The 24,486-nt window shown below is 38.6% G+C and overlaps 1 protein-coding gene across 3 annotated transcripts in view; it reads left to right on the top strand.

Moving 5' to 3' along the window:
* TBC1D4 (TBC1 domain family member 4) overlaps nt 1-24,486 on the top strand; it is a 223,689-nt gene that overhangs the window by 187,643 nt on the left and 11,560 nt on the right. For all 3 annotated transcript variants that reach the window (XM_081214741.1, XM_081214742.1, XM_081214743.1), the window contains exons 11-15: nt 3,290-3,450; nt 5,494-5,703; nt 9,323-9,481; nt 15,833-15,991; nt 18,582-18,826. In XM_081214741.1, the coding sequence (XP_081070867.1) occupies nt 3,290-3,450; nt 5,494-5,703; nt 9,323-9,481; nt 15,833-15,991; nt 18,582-18,826 (934 nt within the window). The remainder of the gene's footprint in view (nt 1-3,289; nt 3,451-5,493; nt 5,704-9,322; nt 9,482-15,832; nt 15,992-18,581; nt 18,827-24,486) is intronic.

Here is a 24,486-nt window from a genome sequence, read left to right as displayed (position 1 = left end):
TCATAAATGCCACACGTTGTTTTGTTTTCATTTTTACTCAAAAGGTGGACATTTTGCTTGCCTAGGATTAGTTAAAGGAGAAGTTGAAGTGAAAACTACTGTGGTAGTAAGAAAGCAAAAAACAAACAAAACAAAAAGTTTCCCCCCTCAGCCCAGTAAAGTTTCCAATGTGAGATGTAAGAATTTTGATGCACAGAAGTGTTTCACTTGGTTTTGATTCTTAAAATTACTGCCTTAGGAATGTCAGGTTGCTGATTAAATGTAAATCAAAAAGTAAATTGTTGTAAGTTGCATAGATGCACTGACTGTTGAAACCCTTATCTGGACCCTGACTTTGGAATACATATTTCTCTTACTAGATGAAGCAGGGCAGCTTTTTTTTTTTTTTTTTTCTTTTTTTTGCGGTACGCGGGCCTCTCACTGTTGTGGCCTCTCCCGTTGCGGAGCACAGGCTCCGGACGCGCAGGCTCAGCGGCCATGGCTCACGGGCCCAGCCGCTCCGCGGCATGTGGGATCTTCCTGGACCGGGGCACGAACCCGTGTCCCCTGCATCAGCAGGCGGACCCTCAACCACTGCGCCACCAGGGAAGCCCAGCAGGGCAGCTTTTGCCTTATCTTGGCCACCAAACTGCTTTTTCAGGATGTCGTTTTCTAGTACATGATAAAGGGTCAATGGTCTGTTATGTAACTACTTCCTTTTAGTGCAGCATTATCTTATATTTTGACAGCTAATTTTTGGCTTGTTACTGGCCATTAAATTCCAGACATATGAAGAAAATGCATCATTTGGCAATTTATTTAGATTACAGGATTTAAAGTTTTAGATGTTATGAAATTCTCAAATCTGTAATATTGGGCTAATGGAAGGGTACACCATGCACCAATTTTATAGCCTATTTCCCCCAAAACTGTATATTTTACAGGCAATAATGAAAATGATATGGGTTCTTCTCACTTTTAGTACTACCCAAATGCTTGATATGTCATTAACACTGAATTGGAAAAGATGTTTTAATTCCAGCATTAAAATATAAAAGTTTCAGAACCCTTAGGTTTGGTTTATTCTATTTTTGTTGTTAGAGGTACTAAAAAGTCAAGAGAAACTACTTTTTATTGAACACTTATCCTGTGAGGCATTGAAATAGTTACTTCTACATAAGTATTTCACTTAGCTTTCTAGGCTTAAATTATAAATTAGATACCCTTATATAGCTGTTTCACTATCTGGAAAAAAGATGCCTTATGTTGTTTATTACCAGTATTGTCATTGTCAATACCTACCAATGCCACCAACCCCTCAGTCTGTGCTTTTGGGAAACAGCTATTAGAACGTTTTGCAAGAAAAACGTAAAAAGTTGTGACTACAAACAAAGGGTTTTAAGAAGGTAGATCTTTTATTTATTCCTGACATGTTAGCCTAGCCAATATTTTTTGTCCATTTTACTTACCCTTCTGAGTTAATGTGTTTAATGGTTTTACAATATTAATTTATTCCATGGATATTTGTTGGATGCTTACTATTAATAGCCATTTACTACACTAGGAGCTAGAAATACATCCTTGAGTTGGGCATTTAGCACATAACTGCCAGTGAAATAGTGTTACACAAACGAAGATACAGGGTAGGTTAAGCTTGTTTCTTAGGATATAACTATTGTATATAGAACATTTGAATCGTAGTTCCCAAAAGCGAAATACTTGAATTAATGCTTTCCAAAGGGGAAGTGAAGGTGGATATATTCATTCAGTATGGCAAAGCTGTGAACTGTGGACACATATTAGGGTTATAACTTTATCCAGGATACATAACAAAGTGGGTTTTACTGTATTGGGATGTGTGTATCAGCTACTTTCTGAAGTATCATGATCCAGCATGTCACTTGCTGTCTGTGTAGCAGCTCAAAGCTATGTCTCTTTCTTAAACTTAATTTAGCTAATCTAGAAGCAGTAGTTCCAGAAAGATAGATCAAGATTAGAAATAACTGAATTACCTGATAACTGTGACTATGGATACACAAAGTAAATGCAAAGATGACAGGTAAGGGCTGAATTGCTCTTCTGACTTTTGATTTTCTTCGCCTTAGTGAGTTCCTCTGAGTATGTACGTGGGGTTGTGGCTTTTTTAGCTGAGTTTCCTTTCTGCCCTAACTACTAACACTTCTTGGTTCCGTCAGAAGTTGCACACCTTCACTTGTTGGTATCACCATGTGTAAATATTGTTATCTTCACCGTTCTCTCAGGAAAGCTCAGAGACTTTAAAACTTAAAAGTGCAAAATATTCCCACCACAAGCAGCAACAGTAATTGCATGGTATTTTGGCTGCTAACGTAATTGGTCTCAAAAGTTAAGTTTGAGTCATAATGACCTTTTCTAAAATTAATGACCTTTTCTTGCAGATAGCCCCAGCAAAATTTAGAGTTCTCTTTCCTAGAAAATGAAATTCTTAGAGCAGACCAGCATTTCTGTATGTTTGTTTCACAAAGCACCAATGTAGAAAGATGTGACATACCCAGCTGCCTACCTCACCACCCCAAAAAGTTAAGGAAGTTGATTCTGGGGTCAAATAATTTAAGTAAGTTAGGGAATTTCTGTATACTATATCCCTTTGGAGAATCACAGTGCATGCTAGCATATTATAGTCTCTGAGAAGTCCTGCTCTAAAGAAATCTGCTTAATGTTTTAAAATGTAACCTATCCAATCTCACTTGGCCACACTTTTTTCTTTAATATATCGCCTAACAATAATCCCAAGGTTGACTCTTCTGCCTTTGTTCTGGTTACTTTCTATCACGATCCAGCTATTAGTAGCTAACACTCTGGAGACAGATTTAACAGTTACAGGCAACTAGAAGCTATCTTGTCAGCCATCCTATAAGAGCTCTAAGAAAAGCTCTTTAAGACACTTTTATGAAACACTGACGTTGTTTAGAATAACTACTAATTTTTGTTTGTAGCCAATCTTAGGAAAGCATGAGTTCATTAGTCGAGCAGCCTTTGCTCCTCTGTGTAAGTACTTCCTTTGCTCAGGCTAGAACCTGAAATGGGTGGCTACTATGGAATGAGTAGAAACAGGTGAGCTTCTGATGACTGGGCTGTGGCCTGGACTGCATCTGACCCAGGATGTGGTGGCCTGGGTGACCAGTGTGCCTGCTGATGCATCACTCCATGTTGCCTGTGGCTTGTGCTTGCCCGTGATAGGACTTGGGAATGGCTTGTGCTGCCATTTTGTTGTGAAGGATCATGTTATGCAGTTCCCCTTACAAGTTATATATTTATGTGCTTTCTACAGTGATGGAGAGGGGAGAAAAAGGACCTCGTCTACCTGCAGCAATGAGTCCCTGAACGTTGGAGGAACCCCTGTCACTCCTCGCCGAATTTCCTGGCGGCAGCGCATCTTCCTTAGGGTTGCCTCTCCCATGAACAAATCTCCCTCGGCCATGCAGCAGCAGGGTTCGTGTGATACTTACTACAGTTACCCCTTACTAGCATTGTAAATTAGGGAATGGAATGTGATGCTTTGTGTACAAAGAGATTTAAGTGATTACAGTAGAGAAACAACTTCCCTTTTTATATCCGATATAGTGGTTAAAGTGTCAGATATCATTAGAACCTATTAGACATTCAGCAAATCATGTTGAATGGGTGGATGAATGGATGAATGAATGAATTTTCAAAACGTGTTTTGGGGCCTGCTTCATAATGCATAGGGAACTAGCATAGTGATAGAAAAGAAGTCATAGATTTTTTTATTATTAGAAAAGCAACATTCTTTTACAAGAGTCACACATAAAACAAAGTAACATAGAAATATTTAACAGTAGAAAAGTGGATGCAGATACACCAGGCAAACATCAATCAAAAGAGAGTAGTGGCAGCTCTCTTTGCATATCAGACCTATAAGAAATTAAAGCAAAATACCCAAAGGCGCAAAGTAAATGTAACAGTAAACAAAAAGATTTAACAATGGTGAGAACACTCATAATTATATAGCTTGGAGAGCTAGGAAATAACACTAAGCAAAATTTGAGGGAGAAATAAATAAATAACTCTCATGGGAGATTTTAACATATTCCTCTCTGAAAATTAAATATAGAGAAATTAAACATGGATAATATTTGAGAAACACAGTTAAACAAGCTTGATCTGATATTTGTATAGAACTTTGCCACCTATAGAGAAAGTTCATTCATTTTCACACACATGGAGCAGTCGTAAAAAATACTTATGTACTTGGCTATAAAGATTTTTAAATGAATTCCAGATAATCGTGTTATTTATACTATATTCTCTGATCACCCTGCAAAAAGAAGGAAGGAAGGGAGGAAAGGAGGGAGGGAGGGAGGGAGGGAGAAAGAATTAGAGGACAACTGAAAAATTTCATGTTTGGAGGCTGAAAACTGTATTCCTAGAAACTAGAAGGAAGAAAATATGATCAGAGCCCTACAAATCAAAACTGAGTGGTATTTAAAGGGCAGTTCTAAAACCAAGAAAGCCAAAATTCAAATGTACTCAGTATTCAATCCATACAGTAAGATTTTTTTTAAAAAAATTATTTATTAAGGAAGTAAGTAATAAGGGTAAGGGCCGAGGTCAATTAATAAAGAAAAAAAAAGGAAAAAACATTTCTAGAGATAAAAGTAACTCTGTCTGGGGTGGTCAAAGAAAGCTTTACGCAAAAGTTTTGTATTTATTTAAACTCATTGCTGGGAGAAGCATCTTTCAGAAAAAGGGACGAGAAAGGCTCTAGAGTCATTGTGGGTCAGGGAGTCATGAGAAATTCAGCATCATGAGAGCAGAGGTGGGCAGATGGAGACAAGAAGTTGGAAAGGTTACTTGAGGTCAAAGTCTGAAGCGGTCTACGTGCTATTCCCGGGAGTTTGGACTTTGTTCTATGGAATATATGCATCCATTGAAATGTTTTAAGACACAAAATCATGATTGTTAACAGGAAAATAATTGGCAACCGTGAAAAAGATGGTCTAGAATGGAGGGAGAGAATGAGCTCCGGAAATTGGGTTATAGTGTTGCAGGAATGAGCAGTGCTGAGCTGAGCCATGACCAGAGTCGCTCAGCTGCTTTTCTCTTGACAGATTCTGATGGTAGGTATAGACCTTAGGAGGTCACTAATGCTTACTGACGTACTCTTTTTGTTTTGCACAGAGAATATGCCCAGAAGAATTGCAGAAGTGTTGAACTCTGGGGGAAACCCAGGTCATTTTAGAGCACCTATCTTATAGGTCATTTTATGCAGAAAGGAGAAGTGGTGAAATTACATATACTTTCGTTTGACTAGGAGAGGGAAATCTGGAAGGGGAATTCAGTCTAGCGAATTTACTTAAATCATTAGTTCCAGAAACTGACAGTTACTGGGAGAGCAGCTTTGTGAACAACTTTAAAAGTGGAATATAGGAGGAGAGAGCGTCAAGTCCAGAGAGAACTTCTGTAGTCTGGGCTACGACTTCGGAATGCCTCTCACTGTTTTCTTCTCTGCAGATGGACTGGACACGAGTGAGCTGCTGCCACTGTCCCCTCTTGCCCCACCCATGGAGGAGGAACCGCTGCTTATATTCGTGTCTGGTGACGATGACCCAGAAAAGGCTGAAGAAGGAAAAAAGTCGGAGGAACTGAGGAGTCTGTGGAGAAAAGCTATACACCAACAAATCCTGTTGCTTCGAATGGAAAAAGAAAACCAGAAGCTTGAAGGTTAGCCATTCAAACAGGGCTATGATATCATATGATATGATACTATAATCTAAAGGTGTCATTTGTTAATGCTATTGCCCCCGCTCCACACACACACTCAAACTCATTCTCGGACTGTATACACACTTTTACCAGAATATCTACTGATTAAAATTGTTTAGTTCTATTTTGTGAGGCGGTTATGACATGGGAAGCTGACCAGCTTAAGAAATATGCATTTTTGTTTAGCAGATTTAAAACATCAGACATCCTTTGAGTGTATTTGGGCGCTAGAATAATAGAAGGTAATAGAATGTATATAACGAAGTCAATGTGTTTAATACGACTGAAAGTTTAATATCATCATGTATTACTTTAAAAAAAACCTTAAATATGAAAAAGCAAATTCTCTTCTTTTCGAGTATGATTTTCAAATTTCAGGCTAATTGTATTCATAATATGATAAATATGCCTATTTCAAATAAATTATATTGTATCCATTCCAACTAATTACCTTTTATCAAATCAAAGTTTCTATGTTTTGTTACTGTTTTTTAAATTTTCTATTTAAAAAATCATATTGAGGGCTCCCCTTGTGGCGCAGTGGTTGAGAGTCCGCCTGCCGATGCAGGGGACACGGGTTCGTGCCCCGGTCTGGGAAGATCCCACATGCCGTGGAGTGGCTGGGCCCGTAAGCCATGGCCCCTGAGCCTGTGCTTCCAGAGCCTGTGCTCCGCAACGGGAGAGGCCACAACAGCGAGAGGCCCACGTACAGCAAAAAAAAAAAAATCATATTGAAATCATTAATTTATAAATGGATAATTTATAACAGCTATTGTGCTATTTGTAGTGCTTTATTGCTAAGTTTTTGCATACCAAATGCTTTAGAATGTGTTTTCCAGACTTTAAAATAATAATGTTATTTACACCAGTGCTGATAGAATCATAGACAGGGAGATGTGCAGATGGTACCAAAATCTGAAAAATTTATTAATGCCATTTCTTGGGCAAATCATTAACATAAAAGGGCCTTGTTTTTCACATTTATGAAATGAAAGATTTAGCTTAAGTGGGCCTTTAACTTTTAAGATTATTGGAAAATGTATAATCTAGATTTTTCTCTGACTTGCTTTTATTATGCTGTCTTCCAAAAAAAGCCTTTTTTTAGTACAGGCAGATATTCACACTTCTGTGTTCATCATCTGACTTAAGATTCCTTTTACTATACCTATTGCTCAATTAAGTTGTTAATATTTTTTTAGTTTGCTAGGGCACAGCTATATTCTTCTTTTTTTTTTTTTGTGGTACGCGGGCCTCTCACCGTTGTGGCCTCTCCCGTTGCGGAGCACGGGCTCTGGACGCGCAGGCTCAGCAGCCATGGCTCACGGGCCCAGCGGCTCCGCGGCATGTGGGATCTTCCCGGACCGAGGCACGAACCTGCGTCCCCTGCATCAGCAGGCAGACTCTCAACCACTGCACCACCAGGGAAGTCCAACAGCTATATTCTTATATATATTATTGCTATGTTCTTAGCAGAATGAAAAGTACATATGATTTTTAAACATCCTTAGGAAATAAATCTTCTTTTCTTTCAAGTTAAAAATGCAATTAATTGTTATTAACATAGCCTTTAAAAGTTTGATGTGATCAATGGTATGCCTACTCAAGCTTCCATAGATTTTGAAAGGAATTGAATTTATGTTTTTTATAGTTGATTATATCTTGAACTAATGCATAAACAGAAAAAGAGGTTGAAAAAAGATGGCTATGACTCCCTTAAAACATTTAAAGCATGAAATTGTATTTCATTAACAGTTGGGAATATGTACAGTAGAATATTATATTAAATATTAATGGATAATTTTAGAATCAGACTATTTGAACTGGAGATTAGAGATTATTTAGCTCCATTCTTCATTCTGCAGCTGAGTTAGTCACTGGCTTAGGGAGGCTAAGGAAGTTAACCTAAGGTCAAACAGTGGTGTACTTGCAGAACAAGTATTAAAACTCCAGTTTATTTATCATGGTTCTTGGGCTTTTTCCCAGTATGCCATAGTATTTCTCAACTATATGTGTTAATATAAGGAAATGGATAATACAAATGACTCTGTGTATTCTGTGTTTTATATACGACTATATAAATTGACAGAATAAGAGAAGAGGTGACATTTAGTATATATGATCAGAAACCTCTGTTGGTTCTATATTTACTTCTGTACTTAAATAACAGAGACAAAAAATAGCTTAACCCGTTAAAAATTTATCTAATGGATAAGCATTTCTTCAAGGTTCTTTGCTCTTGCCTAGTTAACCAGGGCAAATATTAACTGCTCTTACTCAGCACTTTATCCTCAGGGCCTGTGACTGGCACATAGCAGATGATTATTATTATTTTAAACGAATAATGATCTAGAGAAGGTTGGAGAAAAAAAAAATCGGAGGAAATTTTGTTCTTTGTCCATTGTGGAAAAACATCATTAATAAAGTTATATTTAGGATTATATTTAGAATGATATTTGTTATTAACTTTTAAAAAATTTCTTGATGATCATAGAGAAATATAAAGCAAATATCGAGAAGCAAAGCTAGACTGTTAGAAAGCCATCTAGTGGTATCTAGGAGGAATTTTTTGTAGTGCGATTTATCTTTTGATTATATCTGGAATTTTAAGTAGACATTTTTACTGGCCTGTTGGAATAGCAGTCTATTGTAAGATATTTTAATTCTTTTGAAATGGCTTCAAACACTAAGTAAAGAGTAATACTCATTCTGCTATTGTTTTTGTGCTGTCGAGGACTTTGGATGCATGACAAAGATTTGTGTTGCAGCAGGTAAGGTGGTTGAGCCCTGGAGCTTGAATGGATGCAGATTACTCTGAGAGGCTCCTGTTCAATGTGGTCCTAATGAAAAAGAAGAAATACACTCACATGTTTTTTTCTCCCTTCTCCTCTTTTGGAATCGATTCTTCAAGATAAAGACCAAGTACAGATAGTGGTTTGTTTTATAAGCATTTCTTTTAATGAACTCTGGGCTTAGATTTTAGACCATCAAATGAGAGAAAATTCTGTATTATTTTGAAAAATGAAAGTAGTGTTAGCTTCAGAAAAATGAATTTTCCTCTTAAAGGTTATTAAAAATGGACACAGGAATATATAACCTACTGTTGTTAAGGGCAGTATTGGTAACTCTGGAAATAGTTATAAAAATGTATCATGTTATCATGGTCAGATATTTCTCAAATCAAGGTTAACATGAGGCATTGTTTGCTCATATGTCATATATAAAATATTAACATTTTAATGGTGTTTAAAATGATGCAAGCTATCACTTCTGTGGTTATCTATTACATTTGTCAAAAAATTGATATTTCAAACATGGTTTGTTTTTTATGCTTAGAAGACTTATCATCTGTAACATACCGAGTAAAACCTCCTTAGGAAGTTATTCCTCGTTTTTTTTTTTTTTTTTTTACATGAAATGACTCAAAATTTACGAAACCTTTCATGTATCCTCAGGTTTTTTTTTTTAAGTTTTCTTTTTGAGAAAATGTTATTTGGTATAGTTTTACAAATGCAATGAAATATTACAAATACTGTGTTTTAAAAGCATATAGGTCTTATGTAAATTCTGTCTTCCTTAGCAAGCAGAGATGAACTCCAGTCCAGAAAAATTAAATTGGATTATGAAGAAGTTGGAGTATGTCAGAAGGAGGTCTTAATAACCTGGGATAAGAAGTTGTTAAACTGCAGAACTAAAATCAGATGTGATATGGAAGATATTCATACTTCACTTAAAGAAGGTATCCTGGATCATCTCAATCAATCTTTTTTCTTTTTTGAAAAGCTTCAGAGATTTGTTTGATTCGTGCAGCCTAGGCGTAATTTCCTCTTCGTGCTTTGCCTATAAAAAAAGGAGAGGACTTTGTTTCTGTCTGTAGTTGGTGACTGTATTGGTAAGCACATGGTACTATTGGAGATATTCTGTCCCTGAGGAGATAGCAGGCACCTTTTCTACACAGTTTCTTGCCTCTTCACCAGCTGTTTCAAGTCAGTGTTGTTGTTTGCCAAGGAAGGATCACATGCATTAGTACAAATCTTTGATCATATCCGTAAAAATATCTCAGGCTTTTAAACTTGACTCATTTCTGTCATTTGCTCAGAAGTGTTTATTTATAAATATATGTGTATATTCATGTACATGTATGTGTTTGTACAGATATATATTATTAGCAATCAGTTTTCCTACCATCTATTCTTTTATTTATTTTAGAAAAACGCTTTTATTTAGCCTTTTATTGCATTTCTGCTCTGTCATATAAAATGACTGATATTTAAACATCTTAAATTTAAAAGTAAAACTAATATGTGAATTGCTGAGATGCAATTTCTGTGACTCAGATTAACGGTATTAAAATGAGAATCTCTACGACCTGCATAAATAAAGATCCCAAAGTGCCCAAAATAACCTGATCATGAATCTTGTTTTAAAAGACTATGGTAATGTGAAACTGCTGCCCAATTAAGTTTAAATTAAAATTAATTTTGTAAGATGCTACACTTACAAACCTGATACATGTTCTTTTTTCCTTGAAGATATGGAAATCCCAGAGATTTTCGCTGACTGCATTACTTGGGAGACAAAATAGTGGCTAATAGAATGTGTGTGAGATGTAGAGCATACTGTGCTTTGGTATGACTCAAAGATGTTTTAGGGGTGCTCATCTTCCCATTTCTTATAGAACAGAGTTTAAACTTCTTAGCACCGTGCCCAAGGCCCTCCATGATCTCTCCTTCCTTCATCTTTCATCTCTTTTTTTTTTTTTTTTTCTGCGGTATGCAGACCTCTCACCGTTGTGGCCTCTCCCGTTGCGGAGCACAGGCTCCGGATGTGCAGGCTCAGCGTCCATGGCTCACGGGCCCAGCCGCTCCGCGGCATGTAGGATCTTCCCGGACCGGGGCACGAACTCGTGTCCCCTGCATCGGCAGGCAGACTCTCAACCACTGTGCCACCAGGGAAGCCCTCATCTCACTTTTTAACCTCCCCTGCCTTGTAGCCTGTGCTTCAGGGATGCTAACTACTTTGGGTCCCAGTCGGGCACAGGCTATTTCTTGCATGGATGCTGCAGCTCTCCCTACCCTCCCTCTTGCGTCCTCTCTACCTTCTCCCCATTTCCCATCTCCTTTCCTTTCCATCTTATCTTCTTCTCCCTCCTCCTTTGTCCCCCTCTTTCTCTGTCCCTCTCAGAGCCTCCGTACATCCTTCTTCCCGAAGTGATTGCTGCCTGCACTCCCAGCCTGGAGAACCGTATTATCTCTCAGCTCTCAGTTCAAATACCATTTCCTCAGAGTGCCCCCCTCCTGCAGTAAATTAGTTTTGTTTTATTATTCTTTCCCATGATTCTTTCCCTTTAATTGTGCTTATCATAATTTATAACTTTGTATCTATGTGGATATCTGTTTCATGTTTTCTCACTCCACCCCCCATACTCCTCGCACCTGAGAGAGCATCTTGCATAAGTTATTTATTGAATGAATGAATGAGACTAATTTTCCTGAGAATGGATTTATTCATCTCTCAGTGATGAGGTATCCTCAGTGCCATGCTCTATGCTCTGCTATATGTTAGATGCTCAATAAATATTTAATTAAAGTGAATTACTTTTTTGTAGAATTGTTACTGGATGGGTAACAAGACAGCCCTCTCCTGTTATCAGTGATTCATTTAATGGGCTAATGAAAGTTACCCTCTAAAAATGACTTTTTGCATGAGATCATTCATTCATTCATTCAACAGATGTATAAGTAGAGAGGTATATTCTTGGACTTCATCATACAGAGATGAAAGTATGCTAACTATTCTCAGGGAGCTCACCATCTAAGTGAGGAAACTAGACAAACATACAGTATGGTGCTAACTGTAATCCAATATGGTAATGGTGCAGTCTGAGTCACAAAGCATATGAAAGGGACTTCTTACTCCTAGAGATGTTAGGGAGAGTTTCTGCAGAAGAATGATATTCAGGCTCAGCCTTAAAAGACAAATAAGGCTTCCCTGGTGGCGCAGTGGTTGAGAGTCCGCCTGCTGATGCAGGGGACGCGGGTTCTTGCCCCGGTCTGGGAAGATCCCGCATGCCGCGGAGCGGCTGGGCCCATGAGCCATGGCCACTGAGCCTGCGTGTCTGGAGCGTGTGCTCCGCAACGGGAGAGGCCACAACAGTGAGAGGCCTGCGTACCGCAAAAAAAAAAAAAGACAAATAGAGGTACACTAGGCAATCAACTGGAGGAGCTTGGAATTTCATAAAGGCAACAGTAGGAACAAGAAACTGGAAGTGTGAAAATCACCATTATTATTGAATAGGCATTAAACCAGAATATGATTCATATCATAGACAATACTCTAAGAGATAGCCAAGAAATTTCACCCTTTACATAACCAAGTAGATAAAACCATTAAATACAAGTTCTCAAAATGAACAATAATTAGTCCTCAAGTAAGTGGACTTACCAGCACAATTGATCACACATAGTTCATCCTAGATTCACCTGGTAATTTGGATGACTATCTGTGTTAAATAATTGGCTTTATACAATAAAAAATAAACAGCTTCATCATGGCTACCCCTTTGAAGAACCAAGAAGATAAAAACATCCTACATTCTGGGTTATTTATACATTCTAATTTTCCCTACCTACTATGAGCCTGAATCCATAGAGAAAAGAGAATCAGGTTCCATAAGGGCACTGAAATATTTTAAATTATAGCCACTGTGCGTTTTTTCTTCCCATTAGGATGATGTTTCTATTATCTTCACTGTGTCCTTATTACCTGTACTGAAGCTGACATCTAGTGTGGCTCTAAATTCATTGCCACATCATAAGACATTTTATAAATAAATATTGTTATATAGCTTGAAATATTTGGAAGGGAAACATTTATTTTCAATAATAGGACCATAAGCTTCTTATGGTCCCACACTGAGTATAGCTAGATACTTAGTATATACACTTAGTGTGGCAGGGAATGGAAGGTGATGGAACTAAAAAAAGGTAGTTTGGAGGTATACCCTGTAGAGGGCCTTAGAATTCATGTTCGTGAGCCTGAGTTATGCCTTTTGGACAATAATACTTTCAGCTTCTGCAAACTGTGACATTGCATCCCAAAGAGATCAGTGCCATTAAACCTTTCTCTACCCAGCTGGAGTCTTTTTGGACTGAAAACAGTGAAATAAAGTTGCCTGCACTGTACAGAACTGAATTCTGTCCCTCCCAGTGCTGTACCTCATGTCCCTTGGCATAAAAAAAAAAAACATACTTTTAGCATACTTCAAATTGCTTGTTTTGGTTTTCAAGCAGACTGGAGCTAGTGTTTCATTATACGTGAATATAGCAATTGTGCTAGCTATTTTCTTCTCAAAGGCTGAATGATGTTCTGGAGCACTGCCTGCATAGTGTACTTACCATTTTTTTTTTTCCATTTTTTTTTAAGTTTATTTATTCATTTTTTTAATTAGTTTCTGCTTTATAACAAAGTGAATCAGTCATACATATACATCTGTTCCCACATCCCTTCCCTCATGCATCTCCCTCCCTCCCACCCTCCCCATCCCACCCCTCCAGGCGGTCACAAAGCACCGAGCTGATCTCCCTGTGCTCTGCGGCTGCTTCCCACTAGCTATCTACCTGACGTTTGGTAGTGTATACACGTCCATGCCTCTCTTTCGCCTTGTCACAGCCCACCCTTCCCCCTCCCCATATCCTCAAGTCCATTCTCAAGTAGGTCTGCGTCTTCATTCCCGTTTTGCCCCTAGGTTCTTCATGACATTTTTTTTTTTTAATTCCGTATATATGTGTTAGCATACGGTATTTGTCTTTCTCTTTCTGACTAACTTCACTCTGTATGACAGACTCTAGGTCTATCCACCTCATTACAAATAGCTCAGTTTCGTTTCTTTTTATGGCTGAGTAATATTCCATTGTATATATGTGCCACATCTTCTTTATCCATTCATCCGATGATGGACACTTAGGTTGTTTCCAGCTCCGGGCTATTGTGAATAGAGCTGCAATGAACATTTTGGTACATGTCTCTTTTTGAATTATGGTTTTCTCAGGGTATATGCCCAGTAGTGGGATTGCTGGGTCATATGGTAGTTCTATTTGTAGTTTTTTAAGGAACCTCCATACCGTTCTCCATAGTGGCTGTACCAATTCACATTCCCACCAGCAGTGCAAGAGTGTTCCCTTTTCTCCACACCCTCTCCAGCATTTATTGTTTCTAGATTCCTTGATGATGGCCATTCTGACTGGTGTGAGATGATATCTCATTGTAGTTTTGATTTGCATTTCTCTAATGATTAATGATGTTGAGCATTCTTTCATGTGTTTGTTGGCAGTCTGTATATCTTCTTTGGAGAAATGCCTATTTAAGTCTTCTGCCCATTTTTGGATTGGGTTGTCTGTTTTTTTGCTATTGAGCTGCATGAGCTGTTTATAAATTTTGGAGATTAATCCTTTGTCAGTTGCTTCATTTGCAAATATTTTCTCCCATTCTGAGGGTTGTCTTTTGGTCTTCTTTATGGTTTCCTTTGCTGTGCAAAAGCTTTGAAGTTTCATTAGGTCCCATTTGTTTATCTTTGTTTTTATTTCCATTTCTCTAGGAGGTGGGTCCAAAAGGATCTTGCTGTGATTTATGTCATAGAGTGTTCTACCTATGTTTTCCTCTAAGAGTTTGATAGTTTCTGGCCTTACATTTAAGTCTTTAATCCATTTTGAGCTTATTTTTGTGTATGGTGCTGGGGAATGATCTAATCTCAAACTTTTACATGTCCCTGTCCAGTTTTCCCAGCACCACTTATTGAAGAGGCTGTCCTTTCTCCACTGTACATTCCTGCCTCCTTTATCAAAGATAAGTTGGCCATATGTGCGTGGGTTTATCTCTGGGCTTTCTATCCTGATCCACTGATCTATCTTTCTGTTTTTATGCCAGTACCAGACTGTCTTAATTACTGTAGCTTTGTAGTATAGTCTGAAGTCAGGGAGCCTGATTCCTCCAGCTCCGTTTTTCGTTCTCAAGATTGCTTTAGCTATTCGGGGCCTTTTGTTTTTCCAAACAAATTTTGAAATTTTTTGTTCTAGTTCTGTGAAAAATGCCATTGGTAGTTTGATAGGGATTGCATTGAATCTGTAGATTGCTTTCGGTAGTAGAGTCATTTTCACAATATTGATTCTTCCAATCCAGGAGCATGGTATATCTCTCCATCTATTTGTATTACCATTTTTATTATTTCATTTTCTTGTGGACCATATAAGAATGCTACTTAATTCTCTTCTACAAAGTTACTTTTTTTTTTTTTTTTTTTGAGGTACGCGGGCCTCTCACTGTTGTGGCCTCTCCCGTTGCGGAGCACAGGCTCCGGACGCGCAGGCTCAGCGTCCATGGCTCACGGGCCCAGCCGCTCCGCGGCTTGTGGGATCTTCCCGGACCGGGGCACGAACCCGCGTCCCCTGCAGCGGCAGGCGGACTTTCAACCACTGTGCCACCAGGGAAGCCCACAAAGTTACTTTTTAATGACAGCTATTTAGAAATCAGAGTATGAATATTAGCATTTATTACCAGCTTCAAACCAAATAAAAGGTGAAAATAGGCAGTAATACATTTCAGTATTTCAGAATTTGGCCTCTGAAACTAGAGTTCTAAACTGCACTAGCTGTGAGAACTTGGGCAAGTTACTTAGCTTCTTTCTGCCTCAGCTTCGCCATCTGTAAAGTGTAGATAATAGTAATTACCTGCCTCATTAGGTTGCTTTCTGAGCACCTGTGAATAAATTAGGTGCAGTTTCTGTAATTACAATGCTCAGAAACTAACTGTTCTCAATAAATGTTGTATTAGGTTCTCAGTCAGTGGTGGCCGCTGTTCTTGTTAATATTGCCGTTATTATCCTTGTTATTTGAGGGTTTTCTTTTGCAAGACACCAGCTACAGGATTAAACTTTTCAAAATATGCTCTGTCACTACATCGTACTGTGTGATTATAGGGTGGAACGCAGGACAGGAGAGCTGCCTATTTTCAAGCATTACATAGTGAATCAACTGTGATTTAGCACCTTCATTCCAGTGTTCAAGACCTTGCTTTCTTATCTCTTTGACTGTAGGTGTTCCCAAAAGTCGACGAGGAGAAATCTGGCAGTTCCTAGCTCTGCAGTATCGTCTAAGACACAGATTGCCTAATAAGCAACAACCTCCTGACACATCCTATAAAGAGCTTTTAAAGCAGCTCACGGCTCAGCAGCATGCTATTCTCGTGGATTTAGGTACATTTGCCATATTGATTATAATTTACAAAAGTAAATAATAGGTCCTTTTGTTGAGTTTGGGGGGGGTTTCTATTTGGTTTTGGTTTTGATAAAGACAATCTATTGGTCTGCAGAGTTGCTGACTTTGTCCTTTCCTGAGGGCAAGTTGGCCTTACGTCTGGTTGAAGATACCCTAAATGGCTGAATATAAAGTGAAGTTTTCATCCTCAGACTTGCCCTCTGAAAAATCTTGTATTTGAATCATTGTAAAGGTCATATTATTGGGTGCCCTCAGTTCCTGTTTTTCGAACAACTGACTTTTTTTTTTTTTTTAATAATTTATTTATTTATTTATTTATTCATGGCTGTGTTGCGTCTTCGTTTCTGTGCGAGGGCTTTCTCTAGTTGCGGCAAGTGGGGGCCACTCCTCATCGCAGTGCGCAGGCCTGTCACTATCGCAGCCTCTCGTTGCGGAGCACAGGCTCCAGACGCGCAGGCTCAGTATTTGTGGCTCACGGGGCTCGTTGCTCCGCGGCATGAACAACTGACTTTTGTTTGAGATAGATAATTATTAGCTTGGTCAACACTGGTCTTGAAATAGGTGAGAATAGGTTTAAAGGGGCACCAGAAAATTTAACAAAGGTCTACTAAGTATTCCTGGACGTATTGCTGAAAACAAGCTTTTGAGTAAAGCTTTACGAATCAATGCAATATGTGGTTATGTCGTGGAAATCATGAATACATCCTTATAGAATGAAAGAAAACTTAGCTGTCCTAATGTTCTGTGCATTTCCAGCGGCAGCATCATAAAGTCATCCTTTTCAAAGCTGAATTTCAAGTAACTTACGGAAAGTAAAAATGGCGTGATTTTAAAAAGTATATTGTCTCTAATTTTCCTCTAAATTAATATATTTTATTATTTAAAATATCTAACGTATTGGATTAAATATTGTACATTGACATTTGGATTATTTCATCTGTATTCCTAAAGGTGGATATATTTAAGGTGGCCAGATACGTTATTTGAGCCCATTTGGGAAAACAAGGGATTACTTTTTATCCGGGCTCATCTTATTTTAGGATATATAATAATCAGAGACCAAAACAGACCTCTGCTCCTGTTAGATGACAAACAGCTTTTGTTGGGAAAAGGCCAACTCAGTTAGTAGTTTTTGAGCCCAATAGAATTGAAATGGAGAATTTTACAGAGGAACTGAAAACTTCAGTTTTTGTCCCGATTCTATCACTGAACAGTAGTTTTAGGCAAATTACTTTGCTTCTGAGTTTCAATCCTGTCTCTTAAATGAGCATAGTGAACTAGGCAATCCGTAGGGACCTCTGCAGATCTGTGGTTCTGTGACCGGAAATTGATAATGAGACTAGAAATTGGGATGTCGTATTTAGAGCTAGTCAAGATATCCTTAAAGAGAAGGAGATGATGAGATCACATTACTGGTCGGAAAAAAATGGAGCTAGAATTAATGTCACGGATGGACGGTGTATTTATAGTTTCCTGTAGCAAGCATTTTAAGTGAGAAAGTAAAATGATAATTTTAAAAATTGCTTATTTGACTTTGCTTGTAGCCATCTGTGTTTCCTCCGTGTGTTCTTGTTATATTCTCATATCTTCCCCTTATTTGCTCTGCAGAATTAATCTTATCAGTTCCTAGGTGAAAAATCACTTTTAAGCGTATCTGGTGGAAAACACTTAAAAATCTGGCCTTCTTACAAGTTCTAAGTGACATGAGTAATCATTTCACAAGGAAGTTAACGTCCGCTTCATTTTCATGGCACAAGGAAAGTCCCGAAGCACTCTATACAGCTTTGGTGGTGAAGATGGGTTTGTTTCAGCGTTTAGTACCAACTTTTTAGAAAATCCGGGACTAACTTGCTTGCTGAAGTGTCTCTATGGTAATTTTGTACACAGAGGTGAATTTTAGAGGGGAATTTATTTAAAATCACCTTGACCCTTCACTATCCTTGACCTTTTTGGATATACTGAAAAAAGGAAAGAGGTCTACGTGGCTCATGGAAGTAGTTTAAGAAACAGAAAGCCAAAAACATTTGAAAAAAGAAGTATTTCCTGAATGATAGGCTGAATGTAAAACAAAACAACCCTAGGAAGTCCCTCTAGTGTCATAATACAAGAAAAGCAGGAAGGAGTCTGCTACGGATCACTAAGATTTCTTTCTAAATCATGTGATACCTCCTATAGAATTCTGATTTCAGTTAGCAGGTAGTTTTTATGTGAACTTAGAATTAGCCTTGATTTATAGTCAGAATAAGTTTTATATTCTGTTCTCCTGGGATCTCTCCTGAATATGTCTTTGATTTGTTTGTGGAATATTTTGTTTTCCTAAAAAGAAGCGCTGGCTAGCATCAAATGTTTTCTCCCCTATCATATACATGGAGATGGGGTGATGGTCTGGCAGGTAGGACTTGGGACTAGCTAGAGGGAGAGAGACTCTTAGTTAGAGGGGTGCTCCGAGCAGCATTCAGTGCTTTGGAAAAGAGCGTTTATTTATTCCTGGAGATTACTGAATTGCAATTTCCCTCTGGTCTCCAAAGCATCAGGACATCTCAAAAATATTTTTCTTTTCTTCTGCAGGGAGGACATTTCCTACTCATCCTTACTTTTCAGCACAGCTTGGGGCAGGGCAGCTGTCTCTCTTTAACCTCTTGAAAGCCTACTCATTGCTGGACAAAGAAGTGGGTTACTGTCAGGGGATCAGCTTTGTGGCTGGAGTCCTACTTCTGCACATGAGTGAAGAGCAAGCCTTTGAAATGCTGAAATTCCTCATGTATGACCTGGGCTTTCGCAAGCAGTACCGACCTGACATGATGTCACTACAGGTGAGTGGCAGATCTTCACAAGGAATGTGTAACACTCTCACCAGAAATCTTAGCGGGAGCCCTCTTCTAAATTACGGTTAAGATTTAAAGAAATTTGGGCCCATTGTCTTGGAACTTGGATAAATGTAGAGGCATGTTTTAGTGTGGGATTTGCGATGTTGCTAAACCTCTAAGTGTATGACATCCATATGCAGAGTAACTTTTCCTTCGTTTCTGAAGTAAATAAATAAGCCATTCTAGTGTGTACTTAAGTCTCTGTTTCCTAAGTCTATGAGTTACCTGGAGAAAGTATCAAGTCAACTTTATTCACTTTTCCTTACCTTGTCAGTTGAAAAAAATCATAGATATTTTGTTTGAAATCTGAAAGTATAATGTTTTATTCTTTGAGTGTATAAACGGCAGGTATCTATATCATGCTTCTTCCTGAACTTTCCGTGTCTCCCCTGCTTTATCTTAATGTCACATAGGCCCTTATAGAGGAAAAAGTGTTCAGTCAGTACTTTTTCAGTCTGCTTTTCTTATCATGCTCTGAAGAAGCACCATTAAGGTTTTTCAGTTAAGTAGGGTATTCACTGCCATGGCTGTATTCAACCTATTTCAAACTCCCTGTTTACACATTTCTCCTCTCTAGTTTAAACTTCACTTTCCTTAACGTATTGTTTTCTAACAAAAAGTTTAAATTTTCTCTGTAGATATGCTATCTTAAACAACCACTACCTTGCAATATAAAGCTTTTGGTCATAAAAATATAAAGGAAGGCTTTAAAGGGAAGAATGTCAGGGTTCTCCTCCTTTGAAATGAGATAGGCATGATGCCCAGTTAGTCCTAATGTTATGCTTTAGATAAGAACTAAAATATTTTTTAAATGCTTTTAAAATATACTTTTTCCTGATTCCCAATGATCAGTTTTTACATTTAGTATTTCAGTCTTACCAATCCATGGACAAAAAAGGACTTTGTTTTCACTTTATGAGTATTATAGTAAGTGGTATTTTCTTGAAAGGATGAGTGGAGAGGGACTGCTCCATTTTTCATTACTTCTTCAATATGAAAGTTTTGTCAGGGAAATAGGGCTTTGCTCTCAATGTTGGGTTTTAGCTGTGAGTTCATATGAAGGGTGTTCACCAGGATGCAGAAGTCAAATACAGAGATTCCTAGTTGATAACTATGCATAGGTCTATAAACATTCCACAAATGAAATAGTAGTGACTGTGGAAGGTTTTATTTTTTACTTTATTTCTAAACAGTTTACTGTATCATATCAGGTAGGAAGCATTGGTGCCCTTGTAAGGAGTTCAATAGATATGATTTTCAAAAATAACAGTTTGCGATCTATCATTAAAATACTTTTCATTAAAGAATGAAAAGTATTTGTGAGTAGCTTGTGGTCTTGGTTCATAAATAAAAGGGTAGATACAGTTTTCACTTTAAAAATGCAATCATTTTTCAATTTAAAAATTCCTCATCCAATTGTCATCATAAAAATTCATATAAACTGGATTTATACATTGATTTAATATGACCCACAAAGACCAAGAAATATTTTCTGTCTATAATTGTGAAAATGAAGATGTTTAAGAATCTTTGGGGGCAGTGTTCTTATAGACCATGAGATTGGGGACCTTATTCTGGGAAAGTAGAACTTTTTGATCTATAAAGTGAGATGCAACACTTTTCTACTTTCTAGAATAGAAAGTGTTTCTTATCCAATCAATATGGTGTTCAGAAGTGGACGTGGCAGCAGGCTTGGGATCACTTGATAGGATTTCTGATTACCTGTGTGGTCTGGGGTTGGGCACTGCAGGCACTGAGCTTATCTGTAAAAGGAGGGGGTCGAGGTCTCTTTTAACTATGGCCCATCACATTTTGTGTCTGCCGTTTTCTGTGTTAAGTGTAAAGCATTATATCTTTCTATCTGAAGTCTTTGGTCTCTACTTTTTTCCATCTTCTCTCTGCTACACTCGGCATCTCCCTTCCTCCAGTTCTGTCTCTTCCACTGGAAGATTTTCATGTTATGTGTAAGGTAGATTTGAAGAATGATTTATTCTCAGCAAATGGCATCTTATTATGAAAGTTTCCTTTGAAGGAAGACTAAATAGTGTTTTATTTGTCAATAGAAATTTAATGTAAATACACCTTGATGGAAGAAATGTTCTTTTTTTTCTTTTTTTTTTTTTGGCGGTACGCAGGCCTCTCACTGCTGTGGCCTCTCCCGTTGAGGAGCACAGGCTCCGGACGCGCAGGCCCAGCGACCACGGCTCACGGGCCCAGCCGCTCCGCGGCATGTGGGATCTTCCCGGACCGAGGCACGAACCCGTGTCCCCTGCATCGGCAGGCGGACTCTCAACCACTGCGCCACCAGGGAAGCCCAGAAGAGATGTTCTTAACCTCTAGTTTAGAATGTAGGAAAAAAGTAAGGTTCTATTAAAAAACAGTATTGCTTCTGTGTTAAGATCATTGCTGAACAGCTTTTGAGGATAGGGTTTCTTTTTATTCTGCTAATGAGACTTCTTTTATTTTTGAGCTACCAAAAATACCAAATTTTTAAATTGATAGAGCCCAGTATATCTAGTTTTTCTTTTTTCTCTCTTTTTTTTTTTTTTTTTTTTTTTTTTTTGCGGTACACGGGCCTGTCACTGTTGTGGCCTCTTCCGTTGCAGAGCACAGGCTCCGGATGCACAGGTTCAGCGGCCATGGCTCACGGGCCCAGCCGCTCCGTGGCATGTGGGATCTTCCTGGACCGGGGCACGAACCCGCGTCCCCTGCATCGGCAGGCGGACTCTCAACCACTGCGCCACCAGGAAAGCCCTATCTAGTTTTTATTTTTTTATTTATTTTTACTTATTTATTTTTTTGCAGTAGGCGGGCCTCTCACTGTTGTGGCCTCTCCCGTTGTGGAGCACAGGCTCCAGACGCGCAGGCTCAGTGGCCATGGCTCACAGGCCCAGCCACTCCACGGCATGTGGGATCTTCCTGGACCGGGACACGAACCCGTGTCCCCTGCATCGGCAGGCGGACTCTCAACCACTGCGCCACCAGGGAAGCCCCTATCTAGTTTTTAAATTGTAAATGGCCTAAGGGAAATATATGATTTTTTTTCAGTATGAGTTAATGAGATTATAATCTCTCTCTCTCTCTTTTTAATTTATTTTAATTTTTTTGGCTGCGTTGGGTCTTTGTTGCTGCGTGCTGGCCCTCTCTAGTTGTGGTGAGCGGGGGCCCTTCCTCGCTGTGGTGCGCGGGTTCCTCACTACGGAGAAGCTGTGGAGCAGGTCTCTAGGTGTGCGAGCCTCAGTAGTTGTGGCTCATGGGCTCCAGAGAGCAGGCTCAGTAGTTGTGGCGCACAGGCCTAGTTGCTCGTGGCATGTGGGATCCTCTCGGACCAGGGCTCGAACCCATGTCTCCTACATCGGCAGGCAGACTCTTAACCCCTGTGCCACCAGGGAAGCCCTCTAATCTCATTGTTTTAAACCTCTTTGTTTGACTGCTGCTACGCTTCTTATTTTAGAGTTATGAATTCCTGTGGCTCTTTAATTCTTTCCTTTTACAGCTTGTGTGGAACCGTAGCTCGCACAGATATGTGCTATAGAGATCAAACGTTTGCTATATTTATGTCTAGTACTTTGATTTTTAGTTTTGTGCTCTGAAAAACAGTTGTTTGTTGAATTCACAATATAATTGGCTATTTTTAAGGCATTTTTATAGAGCTAACTACTTAAGGATGATATCTTCTAGAGAAAGAAGTTCTGCTAGATTTAATAAAATGTTGGATGTATTTCACACCAAAAAGTTAAGCTGATATAACTGATCAAGGACCCACTGCTCAATCTGTTACTGTGTAGATAAAAATTTGAATTAAAGCACAAATCACAGATATGTTTATTATTTACTACTGCTTTACTTTTAGCTACCCCAGACATGAGAGTTTAAAAGTTACTATAAGCTGCTTATAATTTTTTTTTGAAATATGAGTAACCAACTCAGTAGCCAAAGAAAATAACTTCTTCTTTCAGTACTAGAAACATTCAGACTACACTTTTTGCTTTAATCTCCTCTGTCAAGAAAAATATGCTACTGGAATACCTTGGATATTAGAAATCACAGCTCAAGCTTTTGGCTCCATAACCTTCGAAGCCTAACAGTACCCTAGCGGTGCAGATTGCCTGGCAAGTTCCATTATAAATCTGATGCTGGGCCCAGCAAAGAGAGACAAGTTCTTGGTTCTGAACTGGATGTGGTAGATTCCTTAGAATGGAAGCTTTTCTGGAATTGGTCTGAAATTAGGATGTGCCTTCCATGAGAGTCCTGAGCCAGGGCAGTTCTGATTTAAATTTCAAAAGCAATACCTTCCTACATGAGGAAAAATTACCATTTCCGTGTACGAATGGTGATACCAAAACACTCATGATGGAGAAATCTGCTCCATAGTTGTAGATGGACTAACACTGACTTGCTTTATGAACTCAGTTAAATGAACTTGGATTTGTGAACATAATAATAAAATAAAACAATACTGTGTAAGTACTGCATTCTAACGCATTGCGCCACTATAGCTAAAAAGAAATGATACAAATGAGCTTATTTACAAAACAGAAACAGACTCGCAGACTTAGAGAATTAACTTATGGTTACCAGAGGAGAAGGGTGGGGGGAAGGGATAGTTAGGGAGTCTGGGATTGACATCTACATACTGCTGCAAAGGAAACCATCAACAGGATGCAAAGACCACCCTCAGAATGGGAGAAAATATTTGCAAATGAAGCAACTGACAAAGGATTAATCTCCAAAATTTATAAACAGCTCATGCAGCTGAATAGCAAAAATACAAACAACCCAATCCAAAAATGGGCAGCAGATCTAAAAAGACATTTCTCCAAAGAAGATATACAGATTGCCAACAAACACATGAAAGGATGCTCAACATCACTAATCATTAGAGAAATGCAAATCAAAACTACAATGAGATATCATCTCACACCAGTCAGAATGGCCATCATCAAAAAATCTAGAAACAATAAATGCTCGAGAGGGTGTGGAGAAAAGGGAACACTCTTGCACTGCTGGTGGGAATGTAAATTGATACAGCCACTATGGAAAACAGTATGGAGGTTCCTTAAAAAACTACAAATAGAACTACCATGACCCAGCAATCCCACTACTGGGCATATACCCTGAGAAAACCATAATTCAAAAAGAGTCATGTACCAAAATGTTCATTGCAGCTCTATTTACAATAGCCAGGACATGGAAGCAACCTAGGTGTCCATTGACAGATGAATAGATAAAGAAGGTGGGACACATATATACAATGGAATATTACTCAGCCAAAAAAAAAACCTGAAATTGAGTTATTTGTAGTGAGGTGGATGGACCTAGAGTCTGTCATACAGCGTGAAGTAAGTCAGAAAGAGAAAAATAAATACCGTCTACTAACACATATATATGGAATCTAAAAAAAAAAAAAGAAAATCGTTCTGAAGAACCTAGGGGCAGGACAGGAATAAAGATGCAGATGTAGAGAATGGACTTGAGGACACAGGGAGGGGGAACGGTAAGCTGGGATGAAGTGAGAGAGTGGCATGGACATATATATACTAACCAATGTAAAATAGATAGCTAGTGGGAAGCAGCCGCCTAGCACAGGGAGATCAGCTCAGTGC

This window comes from Mesoplodon bidens (assembly GCF_964165515.1).
Source record: "Mesoplodon bidens genome assembly, chromosome: 17".
Classification (NCBI taxonomy): Eukaryota; Metazoa; Chordata; class Mammalia; order Artiodactyla; family Ziphiidae; genus Mesoplodon; species Mesoplodon bidens.
This window is presented reverse-complemented; position numbering and strand designations above follow the sequence as displayed.